The sequence below is a fragment of the Nycticebus coucang genome, chromosome 5, assembly GCF_027406575.1.
Source record: "Nycticebus coucang isolate mNycCou1 chromosome 5, mNycCou1.pri, whole genome shotgun sequence".
Taxonomy (NCBI): Eukaryota; Metazoa; Chordata; class Mammalia; order Primates; family Lorisidae; genus Nycticebus; species Nycticebus coucang.
Window position 1 is genome coordinate 44,446,422 of NC_069784.1, and position 26,127 is coordinate 44,472,548.

At 47.4% G+C, this 26,127-nt stretch overlaps 1 protein-coding gene across 8 annotated transcripts in view; it reads right to left on the reverse strand.

Moving 5' to 3' along the window:
* Positions 1–10,712: 10,712 nt before the first annotated feature.
* The window catches only part of SYT6 (synaptotagmin 6), a 64,214-nt gene continuing 48,799 nt past the window's right edge, over positions 10,713–26,127 (reverse strand). For 3 of the 8 annotated variants that reach the window (XM_053590518.1, XM_053590519.1, XM_053590522.1), the window contains 4 exons: positions 23,385–23,505; positions 17,718–17,889; positions 16,161–16,311; positions 10,713–11,030 (listed from right to left, as the gene is read on the reverse strand). In XM_053590518.1, coding sequence (XP_053446493.1) covers positions 10,959–11,030; positions 16,161–16,311; positions 17,718–17,889; positions 23,385–23,505 — 516 coding nt within the window. In that variant the 3' untranslated portion in view covers positions 10,713–10,958. Of the gene's footprint in view, positions 11,031–12,541; positions 12,611–16,160; positions 16,312–17,717; positions 17,890–23,384; positions 23,506–26,127 lie in introns of all 8 variants that reach the window. The other 5 variants (XR_008380047.1, XR_008380049.1, XM_053590520.1 and 2 more) reach the window with 3 other exon arrangements.

The window sequence follows — 26,127 nt, forward strand, 5'->3', positions numbered from 1 at the left end:
TGTCCGAGCTGGCGCACCTTTTCCCTAGCTGGCCTGGAAGGCCACGGTCCTCTTTACTCCTCAAGCCAGAAGCTACACTCTGGTCAGTGAGCTGGGGTTGCTGGAACTTATAAGGCTGCCTAGGCCACGTGAACTTCCAGGCCGCTGAGCACGGGACAGTTCTCTGCCTGGTCTTTGACAGTCCCTCCTCATCCTCCCTCAGCACCCTGCCGGGTTAAGAGACCTGCCGGTTGCTCAGCTGTGGCTGTTGTGGGGAATCTCACTTTAGGGGGCAGGGACTGGAGTTTGGGATGAAAACTGTTTGGTGACGCTTGGCTTCACGTATTCCCCCAAAATGAAAACCCAGCTGGTTCGTTCCCCCGGTTTGTCACTGAAGCAGTATCCGGTATTTATAGAAGACGGAACCAAGGGCCAATCATCTCAGAATGGAAATTCCTGAGCCTGGAGTTCTCTGGAGCAACCATCTCCTGGCTTTCTCTCTCTCTGGAGTTCAGCTAAGGTTTTCTCTTGAAAACTTTCAAGCTTTTAGAAGTTCGAAGAGGCACAAGTGTGAGAATGGACACTAACACACACTCATTCTGGTGCAGACACTTTGTGTGCTCTTTAGAGTCCACGGCAAGAAGGTAGGTGGAGAGCAAGGAGAACGGCCCAGTGGGGGCCGAGGAGCAGCTGCAACGTCTGGCTCTCTGAGGGCAGTGGGCATTGTCTCCTGTCCTGGCAGCCTCTGGGACTCCTGCTTCTAAAACTACGTGCCCTGCTAACCTACTGGGCAGAAACCAGATTGTCTTTGTTAGCGCACACCTCCCAGCTGCCAGGGAAAAGAATTGTGAGATAGTTGACATTTAAAAAGGCAGCTGAAATGAGTGAGATATCAATTGACACATCCATTAAATGTCACCACTTTTGTTTCTCTTCAACGTTCAGTGCTTAAGTTATTCTAAATTAATTATACAGCCTCTTGATTTATTCCTTCCATCCCCCTCCCTGCTCCTTGCCACCTTCTCCAAGCTTAAGAGCAGCACAGTGGCTCATGACCTTTGTTCTCAAGTTACCCAGCTGAGAACGGTGAGCAGAGGCCTTCAGAGAAAGAGCAGACTGTCCCATCGTGTTCCCTGGGGGAGGTCAGAAGCTGAGCCTGACCACTGCCATTGAAGCGGTTATAGCCCTGTTTTCCAGATGAGGGAAATGAGGCTCAGAGAGGGTAAGTGATCCATCTGGGTAGAATGAAGAGGCTCAAGGAGCCAGAATTTAAGCCAGGCCTTCTGGCTCCAGGCTCCTGAATTTAGCAAATCTATTAGGGTCAAAGAAAGGAATTCATCTTCATGTGGCGAATCTGGCAGGAAACAGCATTCCACGTCAGGTAGCCACTGGGATTAAATACACTGGAGAATTAAATAAACTGTCCAGCTCCACTGCCAGGGAGGATGATATGGGGGATCAAATTAGTGTGCATGGGCTGGGGGCCGTGGCTCACGTCTGTAATCCTGACATTCTGGGAGCAGGAAGGCAGCTACGGAGCAGAGTCCAGGAGACACACGGGCACTCTCTCTGCATAATAAGTCGGGCATATTTGGATCATTTGGAAAAGAAAGTTATTTCTTCCTTTATTTTAATTTAATTTAAGGAAGATCATATCTGAAGCTTGTCTGGTTCTTTGATTTCACAGTCCATTTTAACTGCTGTGTGTCATTGTCGATAATTTCTCCAGAGAGATGAAAGACCATGGTACAAAGGGCTGTAGCCCTTTCAACTGTGATAAGTAAGTCCTCTGTCATCGCAGGGACTCACATTTTCAAAAACACTTAGAATTTCTAGCCACCGGTTTTCATTCCTTCTCACCCTACCCTGAAGAGCTCCCACGAAGCTGCTCAGGCACAGACTGCAAGGTGACATGGAGAGGAAGAAGCGCTGCATGGCCCCGCGGGGCCCGAGGCACCACCCACACCAGGGCTCTGTGTCTCTCTCGATCATCCCTGATGTGTCACCGAACTTCCCCAATCTGTGTGGAAAAAGAGCCACCTCAGGGGAAAGAGTCGCACATCCCCTGGGTTCCTGCCCCCAGCACTAATTTACTGCAAGTTAGTCATCCTCAGCTGTGGTCCCCGCAGGAAGAGTTGAAACTATGCTCCAGAAGGGAGAGGGACCGGGGGAGGCTGGAGAGGCGAGCCAGCCTGTGAGTGTGCCTGAGTGGCAGGGTTCCTCCGAACCCCTGAGTTCTGTCTGCTCTCTCTCTTGGCAGCTCATTGAATTTTCCTTCTCATCAATGGCCTTGGTTTTGTTTGGAGCTCCATGTGGTAGCCGATGAGGCTGCCTGTCTTTACTGAGCTCAGCCCTGCTTTTCGGGAGAGCTAAGTTACACTGAGACTTGACTTTTCCCTGCGCTGTCTGTCATAGGACACATTTGTAGGGTGACTGACTGGGGTTGGGTGAGATGGGAAGATCCCACAACTTTTTATCTGTTCCTGGAATAAATGATATGGGGGATCAAATTAGTGTGCATGGGCTGGGGGTCATGGCTCACGTCTGTAATCCTGACATTTTGGGAGGCTGAAGTAGGAGGATTGCTTGATCTCCAGAGTTTGAAACCAACCTAAGCAAGAGTGAGACCCTGTCTCTACTGAAAACAAACAAACAAAAAAACCAACTAGCTGGCTGGTGCCCATAGCTCAGTGAGTAGAACGCTGCCCATATACACAAAAGCTGGTGGGTTCGAGACGGCCCAGACCTGCCAAGCAACAATGACAACTGCAACCAAAAAATAGCCAGGTGTTGTGGCAGGCACCTATAGTTCTAGCTACTTGGGAGGCTGAGGCAAAAGAATTGCTTAAGTCCAAAAGTTTGAGCTTGCTATAAGCTGTGATGCCACAGCACTCTACCGAAGGTGACATAGTGAGAGTCTGTCTCAAAAACAACAACAACAGCAACAAAACCAACTAGCTGAGTGTTATGGTAGGCACCTATAGTTCCAGTTACTGGGGAGGCTGAGGCAAGAAGATTGCTTGAACCCAGGAGGTTGAGGTTGCTATGAGCTGTGATACCACGGAACTTTACTGAGGGCAACAAAGTGAGACTCTATCTCAAAAAAAAAAAACCCAAAAAGCAAACAACAAATTAGTATGCATGACAGATGGTCCTCAACGAGGCCATTACAGGGTCTCTTCAGGAAGGGATGAGGTTGGGGTTGCAGAGGGTACAAACACCAGTGCACCAGTAAAGAGTATGCCCAGATGTCTGGGTTAGGGAATCCTGCTCTAAGATGCCTTACATCTCTGGCATATCTCTAGTTTTGCCCTTATCATATTATAGAGTAATTTTTACTTTATGTGTCTGTCTCCTCTGGATTGTGAACTCCTTAAAGAGTTGTGTTTATTAGACGGCACTTAGCATCATGCTTTAACATTCGAGCTCTGGGATTTAATTACCTGGGTTTAGTTTTGTGACTTTGGCAAGCTCTTAGGGTTGGCGGGAGAACTAAATGAGATTATGCACTCAGAACAGTGCCTGGTATGGGGTCAGTGCTTAGTGTATGTGGGTTGTTGTTGTTATTACTTTGCATGTCCTCAGACCTAGCATGAGACCTGATATACACTAGATGCTCAACCTGTGTTTGCTGAATGAATGGGTGAGTAAATACGTATGTGCCTGCAGAGAAAGGGGAGCCTGCCACGACAGGAGTAAATCCCCCTGGAGTTGTTGAGCTTTCTGGGTCTAAGGCAGGGAAGGAGAGAGAAGTTGGCTCGTGGGCTTGCGTTTTGTTGGCAGGTTGGGAGTTGGGCCAGGACATTTGCAGACATAGGAGATGACTTCCACAGGAAACTGGCAAAAGTTGAGTTTAATGTGAAAGATCTGGTCGGCTGGATTTGACTTCTATGCTGTACTTGACTCTAAACTAAGGTACGTGTGTGTATTGGGTGGACCCCAGAGATGAGATGGATGGAAGGTCAGCAAATGACACCTTGTCCTCAAGAGTTGGGTCCCTGTAATTATTACCCGAAGCAATCTGCAGATTCAATCCTATAAAAATCCTGATTTTTTTTAAGAAATAAAAAAATTCATATGGAATCTCCAAGTAGCCAAAACAATTTTGAAAAAGAACAAAGTTAAAGACCACACTTGACAATAAACGCAGATATATATACCAATGAAATAGAATAAAAAACTCAATAAGAAACCCTTGCAAATATGGTTAAATGGTTTTCGAGAAGGGTACCATACCTACTTCGAGAAAAGACAGTCTTTTCAACAAATGCTACTGGGAACTGAAACTAAAACTCTTAGAAGAAAAATAGGAGAAAACTGCATGAAATAGATTTGGCAATGATTTCTTGGATATGGTGTCAAAGGCATAGGCAGCAAAAGAAAAAAAGACAAATTGAACTTCATCAAAATTAAAAACTTTTGTGCATTGAAGTCCAACAGCATTAGAAGGCAACCCACAGAATGGGAGACAATATTTGAAAATCACATATCTGATAATGCATTAATATCCAGAACACATACAGAAATCCTACAACATAACAACAACAACAGAAACAATCTGTTCAAAACAGGCAAAGGGCTTGAATGGACATCTTTCCAAAGACAGAATGCAAATGTCCAATAAAGACGTGAAAAAATGCTCAACATCACTAATCACTAGGAAAATGCAAATTGCAAATCAAAACCACAATGAGATATCACTTCACACTCATGAAACTGGCCACCATGAAAAAATAAATATTGGCAAAGATATGGAAAAATTGGAACTCGGTGCAGTGCTGATGGGCATGTGTAACGGCGCAGCTACTGTGGAAAATGGTATGGTGGCCCTCAAAAATTTAAAAATGGAATTGCTACATGATCCAGCAATTCCACTTCTGGGTCTATATCGAAAGGAATTGAAGGTGAGGTCTCAAAAAAAGATATTTGTACACCCGTGTTCATAGCAGCATTATTCATAATAGCTAAAATACGGAGGCAACCCAAATGTCCCTTGATGGATAAATGGATAAGCAAAACGGGGTGCGGGCATACAGTGGATTTGTATCTCTCCTTAAAATAGAAGGGAATTCGGACACATGCTACAACACAGTTGAGCCCCGAGGACATTATGCTGAGTGAAAAATGTCAACCACAAGAGGACAAACATTGAGGGATACCACTTGTATGAGGTGCTTCTTGTGGTCACATTCACAGAGACAGGAAGTAGAACAGTGGCTTCCAGGAGCTGGGGAAGGAATGGGGAATTATTATTTGATGGGTATGGAGTTTCAGTTTTGCAAGATGAAAAAAGTTCTGCGGATGGCTGGTGGTGATGGTTGTACAACAATGTGAATGTAGTTAGTGCCACTGAACTGTACACTTAAAACAGTGAAAGTCCAGGCGCAGGAGCTCACGCCTGCAATCCCAGCACTCTGGAGGCCGAGGCAGGCGGTTCACCTGAGTTCAGGAGTTCAAGATCAGCCTGAGCAAGAGTGAGACCCCATCTCTACTAAAAATAGAAAAACTAGCCAGACTTTGCGGCAGGTGCCTGTAGTCCCAGCTACTTGGGAGGGTGAAGCTGGAGGATTGCTTGAGCCCAGGACTTTGAGGTTGCTGTGGGCTATGATGATGTCATAGCACTCTACCCAGGGTGACAGAGTGAGACTCTATCTCAAAAAAAAAAAAGTTAAAATGGAAAATTTTATTTTATATATATTTTACCAGAATTTTTAAAAATATCAAGGGCACAGTTGAGGGGGTAACGTTGGGGGGTCCCACAAACATGGGCAAAAATGGACTTTTGTGAATTAAGTTATATTTAAGCAACTCGAATTATCTTGTTATGAAGAATCATTTTAGGGAGGCCTTGATTGATCTGTTTTTGTTCAGTACTTTCATCAATTAGCTTTGCCTGGGCACCTCTTCATTACTATTCACATCATTTTCTTTTTCCCTGACCTCTAAATGTTGATGGTTCCTCAAGAACCTCTTTTCAAGGCTCTCCTTGTCTACTTGTGCTAGCTTCACAGCTCAGCCTCCTCTCTTACATCTCATTGTGGTGTGTAAGCATTCTGTGAGCTAACTTCTCCTGCCTGACCTCTCTGCCAGCTGCGTCTTGAACTGCAGCTGTCTGCTAGATATTCGTCCAGCATCTCAAACTCAGTTTGGCCCAAACTGGGCTCATTGTTTTTGCTTGCTCTGCTGAGTCTCTGGTTTCTGTGGAAGGCACAGAACACTTGGTTTCCAAGGCATAAAAGCATACAACATTTATGAGTCCCCTTCCATCTCCCTGTCTTCCAGATTAGCTCAGCTGTCAGCCCTGTTGCATTTTCCCTCTGTGACCACCCCATGTTGTACAGGTGCCCTGTGTCCAGTGACCACCTGTGCCGGGCTCAGCCCCCTGCCCACCCCCCGCCCTTGAGCAGACTGCTGCAACTGTCTCCCCCCTCTTTGCCTGTAGTCTGTCCTCTGCTGTTAACCATGCAGAAGAAAGCTGGGGAGAAGCCGGTCCTGTTTGCTCTACCAGGGAATCAGACATCGGATAGTTCTCACCCTGAAGGGGAGCAGAATACAGCACAGATCATAAAGTTTTGAGTGGCTTCTGGCTGAAAACAGCCCAGGGAGAAGAGAGTGGCTAAGTGAATGGGCTTGGGCAGCTGGACCGATTCTCATACTCAGCCCATTCTTGCAGTTCCAGGCTACTGGTGCATGTGGGAGTAGGCGCCAAAGCAGCAGGGGAGAGTGGATGTGGTTGGTAAGAGTGAGGCAGGGGCCAGGTCTAGAGCCTGGTGCAGTGGGGTTCAGGGCAGGGGACAACAGGGCTCCTTGGGCAACAGTCCTGCAGTCTGCCTGGATTGACCAGGGCAAGCAAGCAAGGTGGTGGCTGAACCCAGGGGCTTCGCTGTCTCCCTAGGACTCAGGGTGGTGGCAGCCCTAGGAATTCCTCAAAAGCTCTGGGGCTTTGATTGTATGGACCCCTCAACCTCCAAATCCCACTTATCCTTAAGGACCTAGATTAGATGCCACTTCCTGCTGGAAGCAGCTGCTCATTCTGCAGAGCTGTGATGTTCTTTCTTGGATATCTACAGCCTTCCCTTCCTGCACTTCCTCTTTCTCCCCTGAACTATCATTACTTATTGCCTCTTTACTAGACTAAAAGCTTCATTGTTTCCCTATATTAGTGTCTCTGGATCTGCGGCTCAGTATCTATCAGCCTCCACAGGCCTGTTTGAACTCACTGTGATCAACTCAATATTTCCAGTTATTCCCCCTGGGTGCTTGGGGCCCTTATGTCTTGGGAGGCCCTATGAGCAGCTCTGGCCATGGGCTATGAAGGAAAGTGACATGTGCCACTTCCAGGCCAGAGCATCTAGAGCAGTCTGAGACCCTTCCAAGTGCTCTCTGCCTTCAGATGTGGCAGCTAGCAACATTTGTGATGTTGGCCATTCTGTCATCCTTGAGCCCCCTGAATAAACAGGACAGCAGAGTCCCCTTGCTGACCTGTGATGGGCACCCAGCATGAATGAGAACTAAGCCTTTGTTATTTTCACACACCGAAACCTACAGGTTGTGGCTGAGCAGAGCCCAACCCAGACTGCAAGGCACAGTTTAGCTATGTCCTGCTGGCTAGCTGGTGACCTGACCAGAAGCCACCAGCCAGGAGATGCTGCCTCTTTAGGCTGCAGACTGCTCCTCACAGCAGTGCTGTTCCCTGGGCCTCTCGTGTGGAGCTCCAGTAATTTAGATGCAGATGGGCAGGAATGGCTGCGCCTTCCACTCTCCTCTCTATGGGCTGCCCTCTAAATTAATTAAAAGCTGGAGGTGAGCCGAGAGGATACTCTATTAAAGTTAGAATGTTCTTTTCTAATTTTCAAGGCTGCAATAGCATTTTCCCATGGCATTGCCAAGTTGTGCTTCCTGAGAGTTAGCAAGATTACTCTGCTGCTGGGCGACAGCACAGTACTTTCCAGATATGAGTGTGTGACCCACTTCCCTGGAGTAGCTTCTGCACTTAGAGGGGCTGCTTGTTGAGCTGAACAGGTTATGGAGCAGCTGAGCCTGTGCACCAAAGGCTCTGGGAGCCATAAGCCTGACAAAACACAGGTGGATTCCAGCTGTTGGAGTTCAGAGGTCTTCCTTGGGCAGAATTAACAAACAACAAAACCCCAAGCCCTTCTGCTGCACCTCTGATAGAAGGGAAGTGATTATCTATGTGAAGCAAAGATTAAAAATAAAAGCTTTGCGTTGGTTGTCCTGTGCGTGTGCTGACTGCTAAACCTCAGGAACATAAAATGACAAGAGAAATGGGCAAGAGACAGAAATTTAATTGAATAAAAACTCCAGGCTGTGACGGGGGTGGGAAGACACAAATCAGTAATTAACAACATAATTTTTTAAATGACAATGCAATTAATTAACATTCTGGGTAAGTGCAGGAGAGGGGGCATCTTTCAGCACAAAACAGCTGCTAAATAAAGGAGAAGGGAACTTTGTGTTTCTCTTAAAAAAAAAAACAAAACTATATGCAAATGGCCCTGGTTATCACGACTTCAGAGAAGCTCACACCATCCCAAAAGGTTTTGCACTCCAGAGGAAGCCAACAATGAATCCACTTTATATTTCATTTTATTTTCATCTGTGAGGGAGAAATACTGGGCTGGATGATGAAATTAGCAAACGTTCAGGTTTCATTCACGATTCAGGTTGAGGACTAGTCTCTCCTGAGGGCGAGGCTCCAGGAGCTAAAAGCTTCTCTGGGGTGGGGTCCCATGTCTGCAAGGAATTTATGAAGATTGCTAGAGCAGGAGTGGGAACGGTTGGTCAGCGGTGTCCGGCCTGGCCACAATCAGTCCAGAAAATGATTTCCTGAAATTTCCGGGATATTCACTCACGTGAGATAGCTTCTTGAATACAGGAAGAATCTCTCAGACAAGCAATACTATTCACTGATTCAAACTGACCCCACTTACTCCCTTCTCCAAAAGTTTAGAGTAGGTATCCTCAGCTACCTGAGGGTTTAAAGATGACAGCTAGGCATGGATTTTCAGTTCACTTCTGGAAAGACGTTTTTACACTAATTTCTGGGCTCCTTATGACCCAGGGAACTCAAGTATTCCCTTGGTCACAGCAAGACCCCCAGCTTCTGCTCACCGACTGAGATGGTCATCCTGATGGAGTCAGTCTCACATCAAGAAACATAATGAAGTTTGTCATCTGCTGAGCGTCTTGTCATGACCTTGAGTTTTTTCCCTGCTCTCAGGAGAACACCCAAATGCAGGGCTGCCTGACTAGGAAGGCCTGTCAATCAAGACATTTGGGGAGGAAAGTTATCTTTACACATTAGTCCTTAGCCTAAGGCTGAGTACAGGGTGGAATTTAGACGTATCTACATTTGCTTTACTAAGTGGAAAACTTGTGTCTCCACAATATCCTGTTAGCTCATGCCCAATCTGGTTCATTTTTGGTGCCCAAGTTGAATCAGCAAAGAAACCTGATAACTTGGCTTATAAACAGGGTTACTGCAGAGGTTGTTTCTTCAATAGCATATGACAAATATAAAGAGTAAGACACAAGGTGTGTGAATGGTTTTTATGCTCTTGGTCTTCTGTTGGTGCAAGGAGGGGTTCTCAAGCAGACTTGCCTCTTGCAAATCATACACACAGCTCTGAAAATTGGCCTTGTGTAGTTACAAGGTGAAGTAGAAACTCACCTCCACGTGCTTACCAGGGACAGACCGACCGAGACTCAGCAAACCGCCCTTCTTAGGGGTTGGTGGGAAGGCCGCTATTAACTCAACAGATATGTGCTATTACGATACAGAACAGTTCAAATGTGGTTTTTTTTTTTCCCTAACTGAACTTGGCCTAAGGTAGATATCTAAAGGAAACCAAAACCCCTCACCAGCACTGCAACAAACACACAGAAGTACTTAGTAATTTATAGAATTAAAGTTTAAGATAACTATCGTCCCAGAGTCAATGGGCTGACATAGATTTAAGCTGTCTTGATTTCAATCAAGAAGATACTCTTCCGAGAAAGGTGGACTCAAACTGTTATTTGGATTTCAAAACTCCCCATTCAGAAAAGAACATTTTTATCTAGGTTTTTCGTTGATCTGTTTAGGCATTTTAAACAGCTGCTTGAGATTCCATGGAATTATAAAGCTATGTATAACACAGAGATCATTCTGGAACATATGTGCTCTCTCTTTCTTTACAATGAAGGTTATTTTTGAGAACAAAGATTCTGTTTTCAAACAAATGTGATCATTAACTGTGGTGCGTCAGAAAACATATGGCATGTTTAGTTTCAGCAGAATCATTCCTAAAGAAAGTGACTGAGTTCCTGTGAGGAATCGAGATGTTTTCAGTTCATGAAGAAAGCCAAAGGGGGGGGGGCACCAGGAACCCTGCCCCCCAGCTCGAGGTTCACAGACACCTCAGAGGTCCTGTGGTTTCAGCGCGGGACCAGGAGTCCCACCATCCCAGAGCTCCAGAGAAGAATAATTAGCCTCATAAAGGCTCTTTGATCGATTCGTGCCATTCTACAGGGTGTTGAAAACACAGACACCGTTCCGACCCACCTCTTCCTTCTCCAGGGTTGCAAAGCTTAGTGGAGACACAAAATTTCAGAAACTCCATCCATTTCTCCTGAAAAGACTACTTTTTACATTTGTATTTTATAGAACCAACTACTGGGTTCTTCACCCTTTGTTTTTTCCTGCTCTCTCTTTTTTTTTTTTTTTTTTTAATCTTTTCTTGACAGAGGACCCATAAAGAGTGAAAACCACAAAAACATCACCTTGGGAGACAGAAAAGAATAAGACAGATCTGACCACAGACAAGTGTCTCAGCCTTGACCTACACAGGAGTAGGTAAGACTCTGGAGTGACAGGCAGCTGCTGCTGCCACTGCCACTGCGCGACACTGCATTTAGATGATTGAACAAGTGTAAAAAGAACATCGCTGAGTCCCGTTTGTGTCACTCGGCTGTGCAGCTCATGGTGTCGGAGGTGGTTTTGGAGACGGACAGGAGCTCTCACTGTCGAAGCTGGCAGCTCGGCCCTGCCACTGCCAAAAGGAGAAAAAAACCCGGTTACTGGTGGCTGAGAGATTTACGTTTCAACTTGCAAAACTTAACTGGCCCATGCACTGAATTCACTTTTCCCAGCTTCTCATAAGCTTTCTTGAATTTTGCTGTCAGCCATGCAAAAACAACGAAAATAGCTTTGAGCTTCTAGTTTGGAATACCTGATTTTCAAAAAGAACTATTACAGAGATAATTGAAGCTTTCTTTGTTGTGTGTGTGTTTTAATGAGGAGCTGTGACTAGACCATTTGTGAGTGTGTTAGCCATTTTTCACACTGGGAATTGTATTATGTTAGCAGCAAAAGAGGCAGTCTGCCGAGTGTGCCCTTCCTGCCAAGAGCCCGCGATCATGAATTATTAGCAATTTGTCTGGGAGCTGTTAGTACAGCTCAGACCCTGATAGTGCTTCAGCTCTGGGCTTCCTTCTGTCTTAATTCTCCCTCTGGGCATTTGTGCCCCACTTGTGAGGAGGTAAGAGGTGTGAGGAGACCCTTTGGGCTTCTCCAGCCCCTTCTTCTCCCCAGCTCTCCCCAGCTCACAGATCCTCCTCTCCGCCCGACTTCAACCCTTCTGCGAACATGTGTAATGCAATGAGGAGTGATGGGGTGAAGGAGGGGGCTGGCGATGGATGCACCCAAGCCATTCAACCCTCATTTGAATGGAAAAAGCCAGCCTCAGGTATGGCAATGTTTCCTCCGCAAGGATCTGAGCCTGTGAATGTTCTCGATGTGTCTGGGGGATGCATAGCTTCAAAGCAAGTCAGCGTCCCCTGCACCCCCCAGCCCCATGTGAGCTGAGGAGACTCAGTATTCTCCCAGGTGCCTCCAGCACAGGGCGCCAAAGACAGAGGATAGGTCGGTGGTCAAGGTGACTTTGAAACTGAAGTACAGCCTATTTTGCTTCTCTTGAGCACTAAGGGTCCTCCCTGTAGAGAGATGAGGCTGAGTAGAAGCTGGAACTGCATATAGACTTGCGTGTTTGGGGGTGGGATGGGGAAGGATGCTTCCCCCCTCCCCCCAAACAGCTATTTTTAGACAGAGAATAAAGCATGTGCCATCCAGCTTCAGCTATGGAGGAAACCCACAAAGCTGAGCAGCAACGCAGACCTATAGAATGACCTTAATGTTGCCAATTTTAAGGAAAGCTTCTATTAACCCTTCTCTGGGCCCAGTTCTTCATGGGCTTTTTCTAACGCCTGTGCAGGCCAACCAACCAAGGGCTGGACCGATGGGTCTCCATGAACTTGACCTAAGGAATTGTGGCATGTCAGGCTTGGGCAATCATCCAGTCTAGCCCTCTTATTCTTGCAAATAAGAAATCAATACACAGCTAGTTAGGAGCAGAGCCAGGACCCCAAACCAGGTCTTCTAACTCCTGACTCAGTGCTCTTTCCGCTTGCTCTGCTGCTGTCTTAGCACCTGGCCACTCTAGGAGAAGGAGACACAAAATGTAATCAGAAACCTAACCTCTTGGGGTGCACACCAGGTACTTACTCCTAACTCCGGGGGGCAGTCTCTCTGCTTGCAGCATCCACGTGGATGAAATCACAACCGAGGGTTTCCCTGGTGAAATATTTTAGATAAATAAATGCCTGGTTGTTGAGCCCACTGTGGCTTCTGACTCAAGTGTTTCTTACCCAGAAGGTGACATAAGACGATTACTAAAGCTTTCATTTAACAGACCTTCATTTTAGGAGTTCTACTTTTTCCTGTTACAACCTTTAATGTTAGTGGAAGGTACATTGTAATTACTGGCTTCTTCCCTGGGTGAGCATGCCACTCAAACAACCTGATTGGTAGGCCAGGTTGGAGGGGAAAACATGAAGTGGCTACACAGAGAACCTTTTTTCCTTTATGTAACAGGCCAAAGAGTAGTCACAGGGAACATAATTGTTTATCCAGAACAAATGAAGAAGGAACACTGGCTCCCCTGCTAGTCCCTGATTTTTCCTATGAAGATGAACAAAGGGAGGAGATGGGGCACATGAACAATGGGAAGGCAAATGATTGCAGGAGGCTTATGGTAGCTGTAAAATAGCAGAGAACCTGTCCCCAGCCTGCAGGGAGATTATTGTTCTAAGATGGCTGTGCTCCACTAAGTTCTTCTATTGTTTCAAAATGGGTCGTGTTCCAGCAGAGATCTAAACTCTCTGGCAGATCATCTGAACTTGGCTCTGTGTACTCAATGCCTGGAGAAGAGAACTGGTCAACCCAGCTGTGGTGACAGTAATGACACAGACACTGGGCAGCAGTGCTGAGAGGAAAGGGGGCTGGCGCCGCGCTGGGGAAGGGCGCTCGTAATGGCTCAATAAATTTTTATTCATGAAAATAATCCCAGAAAGGACAGACACCTTTTCGGTTAATTTGTTCCCCTGAACCTTATTTTAAACCCCAAGCAAGCAAGCAAGCAAGCAAGCATGATGCCTTCTGTTCTGATTAATAAAAAAGAAATGAAACTTGAAACTCTTCTAAGAAAGGTACAAGATAAAAACTGAGACCTATACAGATACGATGCCATTTGTCTTCCTGGGAGCTGGAAAAGATTTCTTTATGAATGGGAGATACAAGTTTTGGGAGTGAGGCTCTTGTTCCGTATCCAGAACATGATGAAAGGAAGGCAGGTTGTGAGCTCCTCGTATGACTGGGAGGATGTATGTCCAAGTACAATGCATTACATGACCACAAAGGGTGTTTACTTACTGTTAGCCTGCTGGGTTTTTAGGTGCATTTTTGATAAAGATATTTAAACTGTGGGTGCTAAAAGTATCAGTAAAAATGATAAGAGAATGTGTCTGTTGAAATCCTAAGTTGCCAAAACGAATGTCATTTTCAGCTTCTTCCTACAGAGAAATAATCAGCTGAGGAGCGGATTTGTGTGTGGGGGAAAGGCTAGCCAATAGGGGAGGGGTGGGCGCAGCGTGGTGTGCAAGGTCAAGAAAAAAGAAAACCCAAAGGCCCTCAATTTATTCTCTTTTCATTTTCCATATACTGTTTCTTTCCCTTCACTGTTTCATCAAATATTCATTTTCAAGGGCTTGCTTCTACTTTATCTTTCTTTTGTAGTCTGGACGAGGGAGCCAGAATTCTCAAAGAAATGGGGACTTGGAATCAATTATTTGGCTTAATTAGGTTGTATGCATCATGAAGGAGAGGGATTCTTGGCCAAGTCCTGGCCCTGTGTGGCACACTGCACCCCAGCCCCGGCTCTGGCCCCTCTCTTGCTTACTTTCCATTTTCCATGGGCAGGCCCAGGCTTGGAACAGTGATGGGTTACTGCAGGTTCAAGGGCAGTCATGGTGCAAGATGTGAGCTCGCGGGCTTAGCCATCATTTAGGGTGGGATTTTAGAGAAGCAGAGATGGGAGGAGCTGACCCCCTCGAAGCCCTGTGGCCCACTAGAGGCCCCTTAGCTCTCATTCCATGCCCTGGCCTTAAACCATCCTGCACAGTTAAGCATACCTGTAGTTATTTCATTCTTAAACATCTCAAGGGATTAAAAAAGAGGGTCCTATTATGAGCCCTCCTTGAGTTGCGTCAATGCAGCGTTCAGTGAGCTGCTGGGTGTGGCCTCCAGGTTGTCCAGTGTGCTGCCCGGTCACGCCTCCTGAATGGGGGTGGGGGGTACCTCACCCACACTCTGCAGAACAGGGGACAGGGTCCCCAGGAGAGCTTACTCCTTGTGGTAGAATAAAAGACAACTGCAGGACAGAATCATGAGGCCTCAGCTGACAGGGACTTTGTGTCTTTTTACGCCTTGGTGGTGCTTCACAAAGCACACGCCTCCCTGGGGCGGTAAATCCATCAGCACAGTTCTCAGTTAGGAGGTCTCTATGCCCCTCAGTGGCTCCTGCTACTGGGGCAGGTGGAAATAGGCTTGTTCACCCTGAGACGGAAAAGGATCCAGCAGGTTCTCCGAGTTTGCTACTCTGACTTTTCTGCAGCACAGAGTGTGGGGAGTGGATTACTCTGTTTTTAAGGGAATTCTGATTTTAAGCTGAGGGGCCATGTGATAGAAGAGATAAAGGTTTATTTTTGTATTAGTAGATTTTCCAATTGTACACAAGTCTCTAGACTTGCTGGTTTGGAAGCCTGTTGAGATGCTGCAATCATCACCCAGCTTTCTAGGACATGGGCTGGGGTCTGAGATATTGAAAATGAGGTTTAAGGCTTTCCTGGTCATTCCACATCCCAACCCACTTGAGAAAAACAAGGGCTCGTGACACCGAGGAGATAGATCACAGAATCTTAAATTGGTGAGGGTCAGTGGATGGTGGAACAGACTGTAAACATCAGCCTAAGAAATACCACCTTTGCACTTGTGAGAGAAGTGACAGGTCAAGGGTATACAGCAAGTCAGGAGGGGCCGAGATTGTAGCCCAAGTCTCAGGACTCCCAGCCCAGTGTTCTCCGTTACATTTCTGGTAGAACCCACACGGATCCAGCCCCACACCTTTATTTATTTATTTATTTTTTGTTATTGCAGTTGTTTAGCTGGCCTAGGTCGGGTTCGAACCCGCTACCCTCAGTGTATGTGGCTGGTGCAGTAACCATTGTGCTATGGGCGCTGAGCCAGCGCCACACCTTTAGCCAGAAAGTGCAACACCGAGAGTCCACACTCCCCTCCTCAACAATGGTAAAAACCAACATTCATAAAAGGAAGAATTTGCTCTTTGGCAATCTCCATTCAGCAGTGAAAAGCCAAGTCACCGCCTGGCTTGAGCCTCAGGGAACTTACTGGTCCAACAGGGGTAGAATTTCTTGCCAAGCTCTGATCTCACACCCCTGGGGCCTTTTCCTAAAGGACTGACTTGGCCAGGGGCTTTGTAAAAGCTTTTCAGGCCTCGTAGTGGTTTTCTGGGAAGGCTTCCTCAAAGTTCTTATTTTCCATTAAGAACTCAGTGCTGTTTTCACAGTGCCTAATGTCAGGGGCTTTTTGTCAAGCGGCCTCTACCTCCCTCCTTCATTTCCTTCCAGCCTGTTACACACTGGGCAAGAAGTATGTGACCCATGGCCACCTTCCCACAAGGGCCCATGGTCTCGGAGCAGCCGACTGCCATTCTCCAGCCCACACTGCCATGCAGCACACATGCCGAGGCCCAGGCGACCTCACCCACCTCTTTGAAGGATTTCTTTACCTCCACCAAGGAGTGCCAGTGTGCAATGGGCTTCCGAGGGTACGCCAGCATCTCGTTCCAGTGGTCCCTGCCCAGGCCTTCAGCATTGATTCCCACACGGCAGACTCCTATGATCTCATTGTGGCCCACTCTGAGGAAGAGACAAAGGGCCCAGCATCGGCTACCACACGTGCTCTCAGAAAGGGAGGTCCCAGGGCAAGACTCTGCCCAGTGGGTCTAACTCTGAGCACTGAAAACAGATGGGCAGGGGCTTTGGATGCCTGCAGCAGTGAAGCCTTGCCCAGCCTCCTTGGGTGGACAGTGGACAGATGAGCAAAAGTTGTAAGATTCTTTGGACTCTCAGGAAATGGTGGGCGAATAGCCTGAGTTTGGGAGGTGGGAGAGTTTAAGTTCTTTTCCTTGTTTGCCTTGGCCAGCACTTCACAACCTTACTTGAGACATCAGCATTTGCAAATAAATCAGCCCTCTCTGAGCACCATTTCTCCACACCCCTGGAAGCTGGCATGTGATACAGTCACTCAGCGAGAACATCAATCATCGCTCAAGTATGTTCATCAAGCATCCACCATGCAACAACTTGTGCTAAAAATCCTGTGCTGAGACTTTTTTGCATGGTTTCTTTTTCCTTTAGCTAAAGTGATTACTGAAGGCTGGAGTCCTAGAGGCTCTGATGTCTGGGGGCCAGCCTAGATGGAAGAGTGGGATGAATGGAAGAGAAGAGATATTAATATATCTGAGGAAGTAGAAATCAGGTTGGACAGGTGTGCTGGGTCCAGATTGTGGAAGGCCTTGAGAGTTCAGGAGAAAATCCTGGACAATAGGAACCACCAATGGTTCTTTGTCTCAAAAAATGAAAAAGCTCATTCTGTTGCCCTGCGTAGAGGCCCATGGTGTCATAGCTTACAACAACCTCCAACTCCTGGGTTCAAGCAATCCTCCTGCCTCAGCCTCCTGAGTAGCTGGAACTACTGGCACCTGCCACAACATCCAGCTAGTTTTTCTATTTTAAATAGAGATGGGGTCTCACTGTTGCTCAGGCTGGTCTCAAACTCCTGAGCTCAGGCGATCCACCTGCTTTGGCCTCCCAGAGTTCTAGGATTACAGGCGGGAGCCACCACACTTGAGAAAAGCAGGTCCAGGAAAAAGGTGGTCATTTAGGAAGATATGTCCTCAAGATGGAGGCAGAGATCAGCTAAGAAGCTGCACAGCCATCCCACAGTGAGAGGGGGAGCAGCAGCAGAGATGGAGAGGACAGAGACCCATGTCAAAGGACAGATGATAGGACTGGGTACCAGATAGGAGAATGGGAAAACCTAGGGGGCAATTCAGGCCAGGTGATGGGTGGCGCTGCCCCTGATGGGAACAGGGCAGCAACAGGGGAAGCTTGAGGCCTGTGTTAAGGGGGGTATCCATGCTCTTCCTCAAACGCCTGCACCCTTCTTGGGTGGAGTCAGATTTGAGGTCACTGAGCACCTGAGCCCTGAAGCACAAGGTCTAAGGTCAGGGAGCCCTGTGCCGCGTGGGACGCGCACCCACCGGTCATAATCCATCACCGAGATGAGCAGGCTGACTTGGTCCATGTTCTCCGGGGGGATGTCAAAGATGATGGCCTCGTTGTAGACAGGATTGAGAGTGTTCTTCTTGATGGTTGTTTTCTTCTTCTTCAGCCTCCGCCCATCACAAAGCAGGGACACTTTGACATATGGATCTGTGACAATGGGGCATGGAAAGGGAAGGGAATGTGTCACACAGATGTTCTCGAGCATCATTTTCAGTAAGGGACCGAAGCCCTAGGCCTACTGCTGCTTATCAGATGGCAGCAGTGGGTGGTTAAAATAATTAAACCACCTTGGGTTTATGTAGCACACCTGCCTCTGAGGACACGCCGTGCTTAACAGAGTCTTTAGCTACCTCAATATTCTTGGGAGAGCACTTAACAGACTTTCAGTAATGGATAGGCTGGCCCCAAATCAGATGTGACACCTGCCCATGGGTATGGCGTTCTCAGCCTCACATTGGCTGGTGGCTCAGAAGTGTGGCGAAGCTGAATAAGGACGCTCTATTTCTTTCTTTGTTTTGTTGTTGTTGTTTTTCCCAATATTATTAACCAAAGGACAAGGGGCATAAAAATAGAACTTAGTGATGCCCAAGGAATAGCAACATGTCAGAGTTAAATGAACAGCACCGTCACAATGCCGCTCATGTCCTCTCCCCTGACAATGTGATTTTGAGTCCCATTGTCCCAATAATCTCCTTTTCATTTGGCATCTGAAGGGGTAAGTGGCCCTGCTGTCTGCTCCCCTGGAAGCCATTTCCTGCCCACTTCTGAGCAGCCCAGGAGGAGGGGCTGTGGCCAAGGGAGTGAGAGAGGCAATCTCATGGATTCAAGGCAGCTGGTTGACATTTCCTTTCTCAGTAGGATCTTGGATTCTCTCCATCCTGCAAAGAGATGTCTTTTTATTGAACTTCATGTGCCTCCTACCCTAGTCTCTTCTTTTGTTTTCTGAATGGGTATTTCAGGGTCATTTTTCTACCCTGAAATTTTCTACTCATCCAAGTGAAGTATCTCATAGCACAGGTGTCTGGGTCACTATCGTAATTGTTATTTATGCCGCACAGCTCAAGAAAGGAGAAGGCAGGAGTTTGAGCTTGCTGTGAAATATGACACCAAGGCACTCTAGGCTGGGGCAACAAGTGAGAGTCTATCTCCAAACAAGAAAAAAAAAAGATGTTTTCATGGGTAGCTTCTTCACCTCTATCAAGTCTTTGCATAAATACAACTTTTTTCATGAAGGTTATTCTGACCTCCGTGTTTAAAATTCCAACCCTTCCTACCCTATACTATTGATCACTTCTATCATTTCTAATTTTTATCCATTATACTTATTACCTTCTAATATGCTATATAATTTACCTATTTGTAATTTTTTCCATCTTTCTCCATGAGGACATAAGATCTATAAGAGCAGGTATTTTAATGTCTTGATCACAGATGTATCTCAAGTTCCTAGGTTAATGATGAATAAGTCTTCTCCTTTTTAAGTTATTTTGTATATTAAAAAAAAAAAAAGAAAGGAGAAGGCGACTTGCAGGTTATAATAGCTTTTGAGACGCTGATGTGCTGTGACACCTTTTTGCCAAGAAGCCAGGTCTCCTGTGAGTATGTCAGGGGGTGGCTGCTCCCTGGCTCTGTGACTCACAGGCATGCAGCTCCATCCCCTCCCCTGGGCATCTGAACACACTAGGCCCTCATACTCCCTGGCACTGCTCAGGTAGCAGATGAGGCACACACCGATGGTGGGAACCAAATCAGAAACTCCACGCCTTGAAGGCCTTTCCATAGACATCTAAATGAGCCGCTGACTAATCAATGTGACAGTGACAGCTATGCCTTAACCACAGGGACACTATGGGGAGACGGTGAAGCGTTTAATCAACCTGCCACCTCTGACTTCCCACTTGAATGAGCTCTCTCTCAGGCGATGTTTGGTGAAAAGCAAGGCCAAGTTGGGAGAAGGCACGAGGCCGCTTTCGGCAGGCTCCATCGTCTAGTCCCAAGACCCTTCGCACGGCACCTTTAAATCCTTCAGGGTGCACACTGCCTTGGAAAGTGTCCCCAGGCTGGAGGTTGCTGGAGCTGCCTTATCCCCTGCTCTGCCTATTTCCCTGTGCCCCACATCAGAGCAAGTTTCCACATCATGAGGCTTCCAAAGTATAGGAGAGGTGCTTGTCCCATGGGCCATTGAGCAGATGCCTTAGCACCTTCCCCACCACTGTTCACTCCTGTGAGGCATAACCCATTTGTGCAATTCAGCGGACACATTTCCCTCACCGGACCCAGCATGCTCACCAGCATTTCTGGGCCTGGATGGACCAGTGATATTCAACCAGAGTGCTGTGGCACCCTGGGGTGCCATGAGAGGATCTTAGGTGTGCTGTGAAAAAATTTTAAAGATAATTACTTAAATTATTTTTGAAAGAAGTTCAAAGCATAGTAAGTATATTCTTTTTTTTACTTGTTTTTTTTTAGCAACGTAATTTAAGTGTGCCATGGAAGTTTAACTGTAGGTTCAAGTGTGCCGTGAGATAAAAAAGGTTGAAAAAACACTGCTCTAGACTATTCACTAGGGTTCCCTGGTGCAAAAGAGAACTCTGTCTAGTGGAACCTGGTCCCAGGTGATCTTGGAGGTTCCTTCCTCTTAGCCTGTGATGCCCTATGCAGCTAAGGGAGGGGACACAAAGACCATCAGTGTATTTCAGCCTCATTGTCATGGGGGCCATCAGAATTCAGCATTTAGGATGTGCCAGGCACTGTGTTAACAGCTTTGCATATCATGTGATTTCAACTCCACATCAGCCCTATAAAATATCATCATCATCCCCATTTCATAGATGGGGGAATTGAGGGTTAGAGAGATTAAGGAATGTGCCTAAGATGTGAACCCACATTTGTCTGACTCCAGTGCCCACATTTTTGACCACCGGATTCAGAGCAGGACAGAGCAAATATAGTAGAGATGAGTGGGTTTACTCACTCAGTAGCCCTTTGTCGCATACTGGTCCTTATTACTGTTTTGTACTATTTTTATCGTCAAGGATCTAGCAGATAGGTTTAGAGAATTGATCCAGGGCTAGTTTAGATCACAAATAGTCAGATGGTTGGTTTTAGAGGTCAATGGCATGAGTTTTAAGAACAAACAATTAATAAGCTCTATTCACTCCCTGTGTTTACTCCAACATCAAGCCAGGCTGGGCTCAATGCAACCTCAAACTCATCCTCAAGAACAGGAGATCTATGCCGGGTGCAGTGACTCACACCTGTAATCCTTGCACTCTGGGAGGCCAAAGTGGGAGGATCCCTTGTGCTCTGGAGTTTGAGGCTAGCCTGATCAAGAGCAAGACATCATCTGTACTAAAATAGAAAAGTAGCCGGGCATTGTGGTGAGTGCCTATAGTCCCAACTCTACTCAGGAGCCTGAGGCCAGAGGATCTCTTGAGCCAAAGAGTTTGAGGTTGAATGAGCCATGATGATACCAAGGCACTCTACCCAGGGTGACAGAGTCTCTGGGTAAAAAAAAAATAAAGAAGAAAGAAATAGGAGATTTAGTTTTTGAGGCCCCTGGCATGTACGCCTGTGCCTACATCACCCTCAGGCCAGGTCCCTCATGCTATAAATAAATAACAAGTAAATTCATTCATTCAATACAATTTTTTTTTGAAAGCTCACGGTGTTCCAGGCACTGTCCATACCCTTGCTGTAAACAAAATAGAAATCTCTGCCAAAAAGAGGGACCCCTGTATCTTTGGAACCAAGCTGAGATTTAACACCAGCTTCCAGACCCAGGTAGAAAAGGGAAATTATGAGAGGGGAGTTAGAACTCATGATAAAACCTCTCACCCTAAACCCTCTCATTTGGAACAGCCTTTGCAATGACCTCAGTGGCTCCACCATACACTCCCGCTCTAGCACATCAATTTAATTATACCAGAGAAGATAGTGTGGGGACTTAGGCAGCAAAATCCTATTTCCCTCTGCAGTCTCGGGAGTCCTTGGTGAATTTCTGTCCCCAGCATGTACTTATTTTGGTATTAAAATGAAATCTGCATTGGCTGTATTTGGGGGGGACGCTGACTTGCTGCTGCCTGAGAGCTTTTCCCAAGTCAGCAGAGGTCCGCTAATCAGTCTGGGGGTGGGGGTGGAGGGCTGGCCTGCAAGGCAGGAGCACTGCAGAGAGACAGCTGGAGGCTGGAGCAGGGGCTCCGAGGGATGGATGCGAAGCCGCCCTACGCACAGATGATTTCATGGTTTCCTGACCACCTCTCCCTGAAACCTCCATTCCCAAAGCTTGATACCTTGTCTTCTCCCAACTGCAGCAGGTTGCACCTGTGCCCAGATGTTTTCAGTTGAACTGTCACTTCTTTATAGCCACTGTGATTACACTAAGGCATTTTCCAGCAAATAAATAATTAATGCATATAAAGGAGATATGAGGAAAAATCTTCACTATATTCCCAGCCAAGTTCAGAGGCACGTCCTGAGTGGTTTTACATTGATAATCTCAGTCATCAGAACAGCCTCTTGGACTTGGGGGCGGGAGTGGGTGGTTGGAGTTTTGTTGTTGTTGTTGTTTTTGGAGGCAGAGTCTCACTATGTCACCCTTGGTAGAGTGCCACGGTGTCACAGCTCACAGCAACCTCAAACTCTTGGACTCACGTGATCATCCTCCCAAGTAGCTGGGACTACAGGTGCCCACCACAACCCCTGGCTATTTTTTTGTTGTAGTTGTTGTTGTTGTTTAGCAGGCCTGGGCCGGGTTAGGACCCACCAGCCCCGGTGTATGTGGCCAGTGCCCTAGCTGCTGAGCTACGGGAGCCAAGCTGTACATGCCTATTCTTTTGGGAGTCTCAGCCCATTTCACTCCTCAGAGAAGTTTGAGCTGGGGTGGGGGAGAAGGTCCCCAGGACTCAAGCTACTCCTCTGTTATTCCCTAATTCAAACACCTTCTCCTATATCAACTCATGGAATTCAGGGGGAAGGCTTGAACCTCGGACACCATGTCCTGCCTGCAGGTCTCCGCAGCTGTCCCCAGATAGCACTGCCTCTGTTGCTGCACTGGCACCCTCTGCTGTGCTCCTGCTATGCCTAGCAGCTCTCTTGGTGCTGAGGCTGGGGCCAGGAGCCCCGCAAGAGAAACTCAAATATAAATGCTCTTTGCTTTTCAGTGGATTTTCTTCTTTGACTCAGTCCTCAGGGCTGCTGCCGTAGGCCTGCACAGGCCTACAAACATTTACACACCCTTCCAGAAGTGCTGAGGCCTCACATGAACAAGAAACACTGTCCTTAATTTTTTTTTCTCCTATATATTTACTTCTCTCCCTCCTCTAACAGAAAGGATGATAGTAACAGATGGTATCTACTGAGTGCTTTTTATGTGCCAGCCATGATTCTAAACATTTACATGAATTAGCTTGTTTATTCCAAAAGCAACCCATGTAAGGTATCACCATTCCCACTTTTCAGTTTAGAAAACCAAAGCATTCACAGAGCAAGGAAGGGGCAGATCTGGAATTGACTCTGGGCAGTTTGCTCCCAGAGCTGGTGCTTCTATTCCAAGAATACTGACAATTCTTTCCCCTTCTCCTCGAACACCCTTCCAAATCCTACTGTCCATGCTGCTGGCAGCCCGCCGGGGTAGGAGGTACCTGAGTAGCCTGTGATGTCCATCGCCTTGAGGTTCCGACATTTGATCACCGTGAGGGTGAGCCTGCCTGCTGTGGGCAGGTAGCAGAGGGAGAACATGATCTCACCCAAGTCCACGCTTTCCTGCAGAGAAGCAGACAAGAGAGCAGGTGAGGGGCACGCCCAGCTACTCAGGAGGTAAAGGCAGGAGGATCACTTGAGCCCAGGAGTTTGAGGTTGCCATGAGCTATGATGACACTAAGGCACTCTACCCAGGGTGACAGTGTGAAACTCTCTTGAAAACAAACAAAAACTTCAAGATGGTAAACTTGTCCTTCCAGTAAATAGTGTCATGCCAAATTGCTTCCTCCGCTTGACGAAGGAGGGGCTGTCATGGTGAAGCCTCCTCCTGCAGGTGTGAGGCTGGCTTGGGCTCTGAGATAGGCAGATGTTTCTTCCCTCAGTGCTCCCAGAGCCAGGTTTGAGCAGGTTTGAGTTTGAGGAGGTCAGGGTTTGGGGTAGCTCTGATTTCAGGGGGGCCATTCATCCATCCAGCCGTCCGTCCATCCATCCACTTGAGAAATATTTATTGAGCACCAGCTGTGTGCTAGGTGCTGATCTGAGTGCTGGGGATATAGAAGAGACCAAAACAGACAAAAATCTCTTCTTCATGGAGCTTACATTGTATTTGGGCAAAGGACAATAAAAAAGGTGAATAAATAAATTAATAGTCAAAAGTATCAAGAAGAAAAAAATAAGGCAGAGAAGGGGATATAAAACATGACCACAGGGGAGACGATAGTTGTATGTTTAGCCAGGGATGGCTCCCTGAGGAGGGGATGACTTCTGGGAAAGAGAGGAGTCAAGGGCGACACCAAGGTTTTTGTCTATTCTTTCCACAAAGAACAACCTTCTACCGGAGACTTCTAGAGTCTTGCCCCCACCTGGAGAATAATCCAAGACCCCCTCTTTCCCGCAACCCTCCTCATCAATAGCATACGGTCCCAACATTCTTCTCTAGGTGGCTCCGACACCCGCTTTTCCCTAGCCCTAGATTTGTCTTTCTGTTCGCCCCGTGCCCCCCAATCAAATCCCAAGAGTAGCAGGAGGTGAATATACCCCACTTTCCAGGAGAGGCTCTGGAGGGGCTGGAGCTGGGCACCCTGCAGAGATGGTTACCCCCTCTAGCACAGAGCCCTGGGGCCTCTGCAGAGCCAGAGGTCCAGGGCCAGCCCCTGTGGACAAACATCCACCTCTGAGGGTCACAGCGACTCTGGGGGCAGGGGCTGCTGTCATTACTCCCTCCACTTCACAGACAAAGAACTTGAGACTCAGGTTTACAAGCCTTGCACAGCCAGCTGGACCCCTGAATTTTGGGAGTGTGCCTTTGTACTCTACCTTGAAGCAGCGCCCTTTCCAGCTCACCTAGGAAGCACCTCGTGGTGACCTTTACTCCTTTGTGCTTTGGGCCACACTTAGGCCATTTATTTGTCCATTTATATTTATTAGGCCCTGCCAGAGACCCTCTCCCACCCTCAACACCCAGGTGGTCTGGTGGATATAACCAGTTAAAAGAAACTGCTACGATATTGACCACCCTCAGGTGTAGCTTCTGTCCCCCTAGTCTCTGGTCAAGAGAGGGGCACGCAGCAACTGCCCTGTGCCATTGATCCGGCAGCAGGGATCAGATGGCAGGTGCACTGGTGAAACGTTCCGTCTCTGACAGAGGTGCTGGGGTCTGTGTACAAGAAGCCCCAGCTCCCTTTAATTCCCTCCAGGGTTCCATCCTGCTCCAAGTTACCGAAACCCTTTCGGACTGTGAAAGCGCTGCAGGAGGAACTAACGCCGCAGCACTTTGCTAAATTATCCTGTGAGTCTTACACCAGCCCTACCAGGTAGGCGCTCTTGTTATTCCCATTTCACACAGGAAAAAAATGAATGTCTGCAAAGTTAAGGAACTTGCTGAAGTTTGCATGACTAGTGTGTGGTTTGGCACCAGACTTTTGTGTACTGATGCCATTGTTCCAACACTCTCAGCGGCTCCTCGAACTTAGTTTCTGGAATCAAGGCTCATCCCCTTAGCTTGCATTTGGGCCTCTGAATGAGGAGCTAAGAGTCGCGTCTTCCCTCCTCGTCTGACTCTCTCCCGCTCTCGCCCTTTACGCCAACCCTCTGTTCTACGTGCTGCTGTACTTGGTCCCTTTTGCCAATATGCCTCCCCTCCTCCTCTTTGCTTGGATACTCCTATTCCGACATCACATCCCCCCGCCCTGGACCCTGGCCCAGGTTCACCCACAGAGAGCGTCTCCCTCACATCCCTCTGTGCTTCCTGCCCCTCAACCACTCACTAGAGTCACTGAGGCCCCCTTGGCCCTGCAGGACGTTGACTCCTGTGCCTCCCTCCCACCTGGTGATGTGGCCTTTGGGCCTTGCCTTACACCCATGGGTGCTTCGGAGTGTCCACCAGCACACAAGGGGAGCCACACAAGTGCCTGCTGAAAGGGACGGTTACATTTCAGCCAAAGAACCCTGGAAGGAGTGATTCTTCATGTCCATGGTATAATCACGTCAGGGCTCTGGGATGAATTCTAGAAGCTCCTAGACCCCCTGAGAAGGCGTGAACTTTGCTGCTGTCACTGTCTCCCCCCTCCCCCCTTCAGATGCAGAGCTGTGCTCTCACCGCTTTAGGGAGTCTGAAGTAATTTGTTTATGGACTTGGGAGACTTGCCTGGAGGGTGTGGGGGTCCCTCAGGGTAAATGGAATCA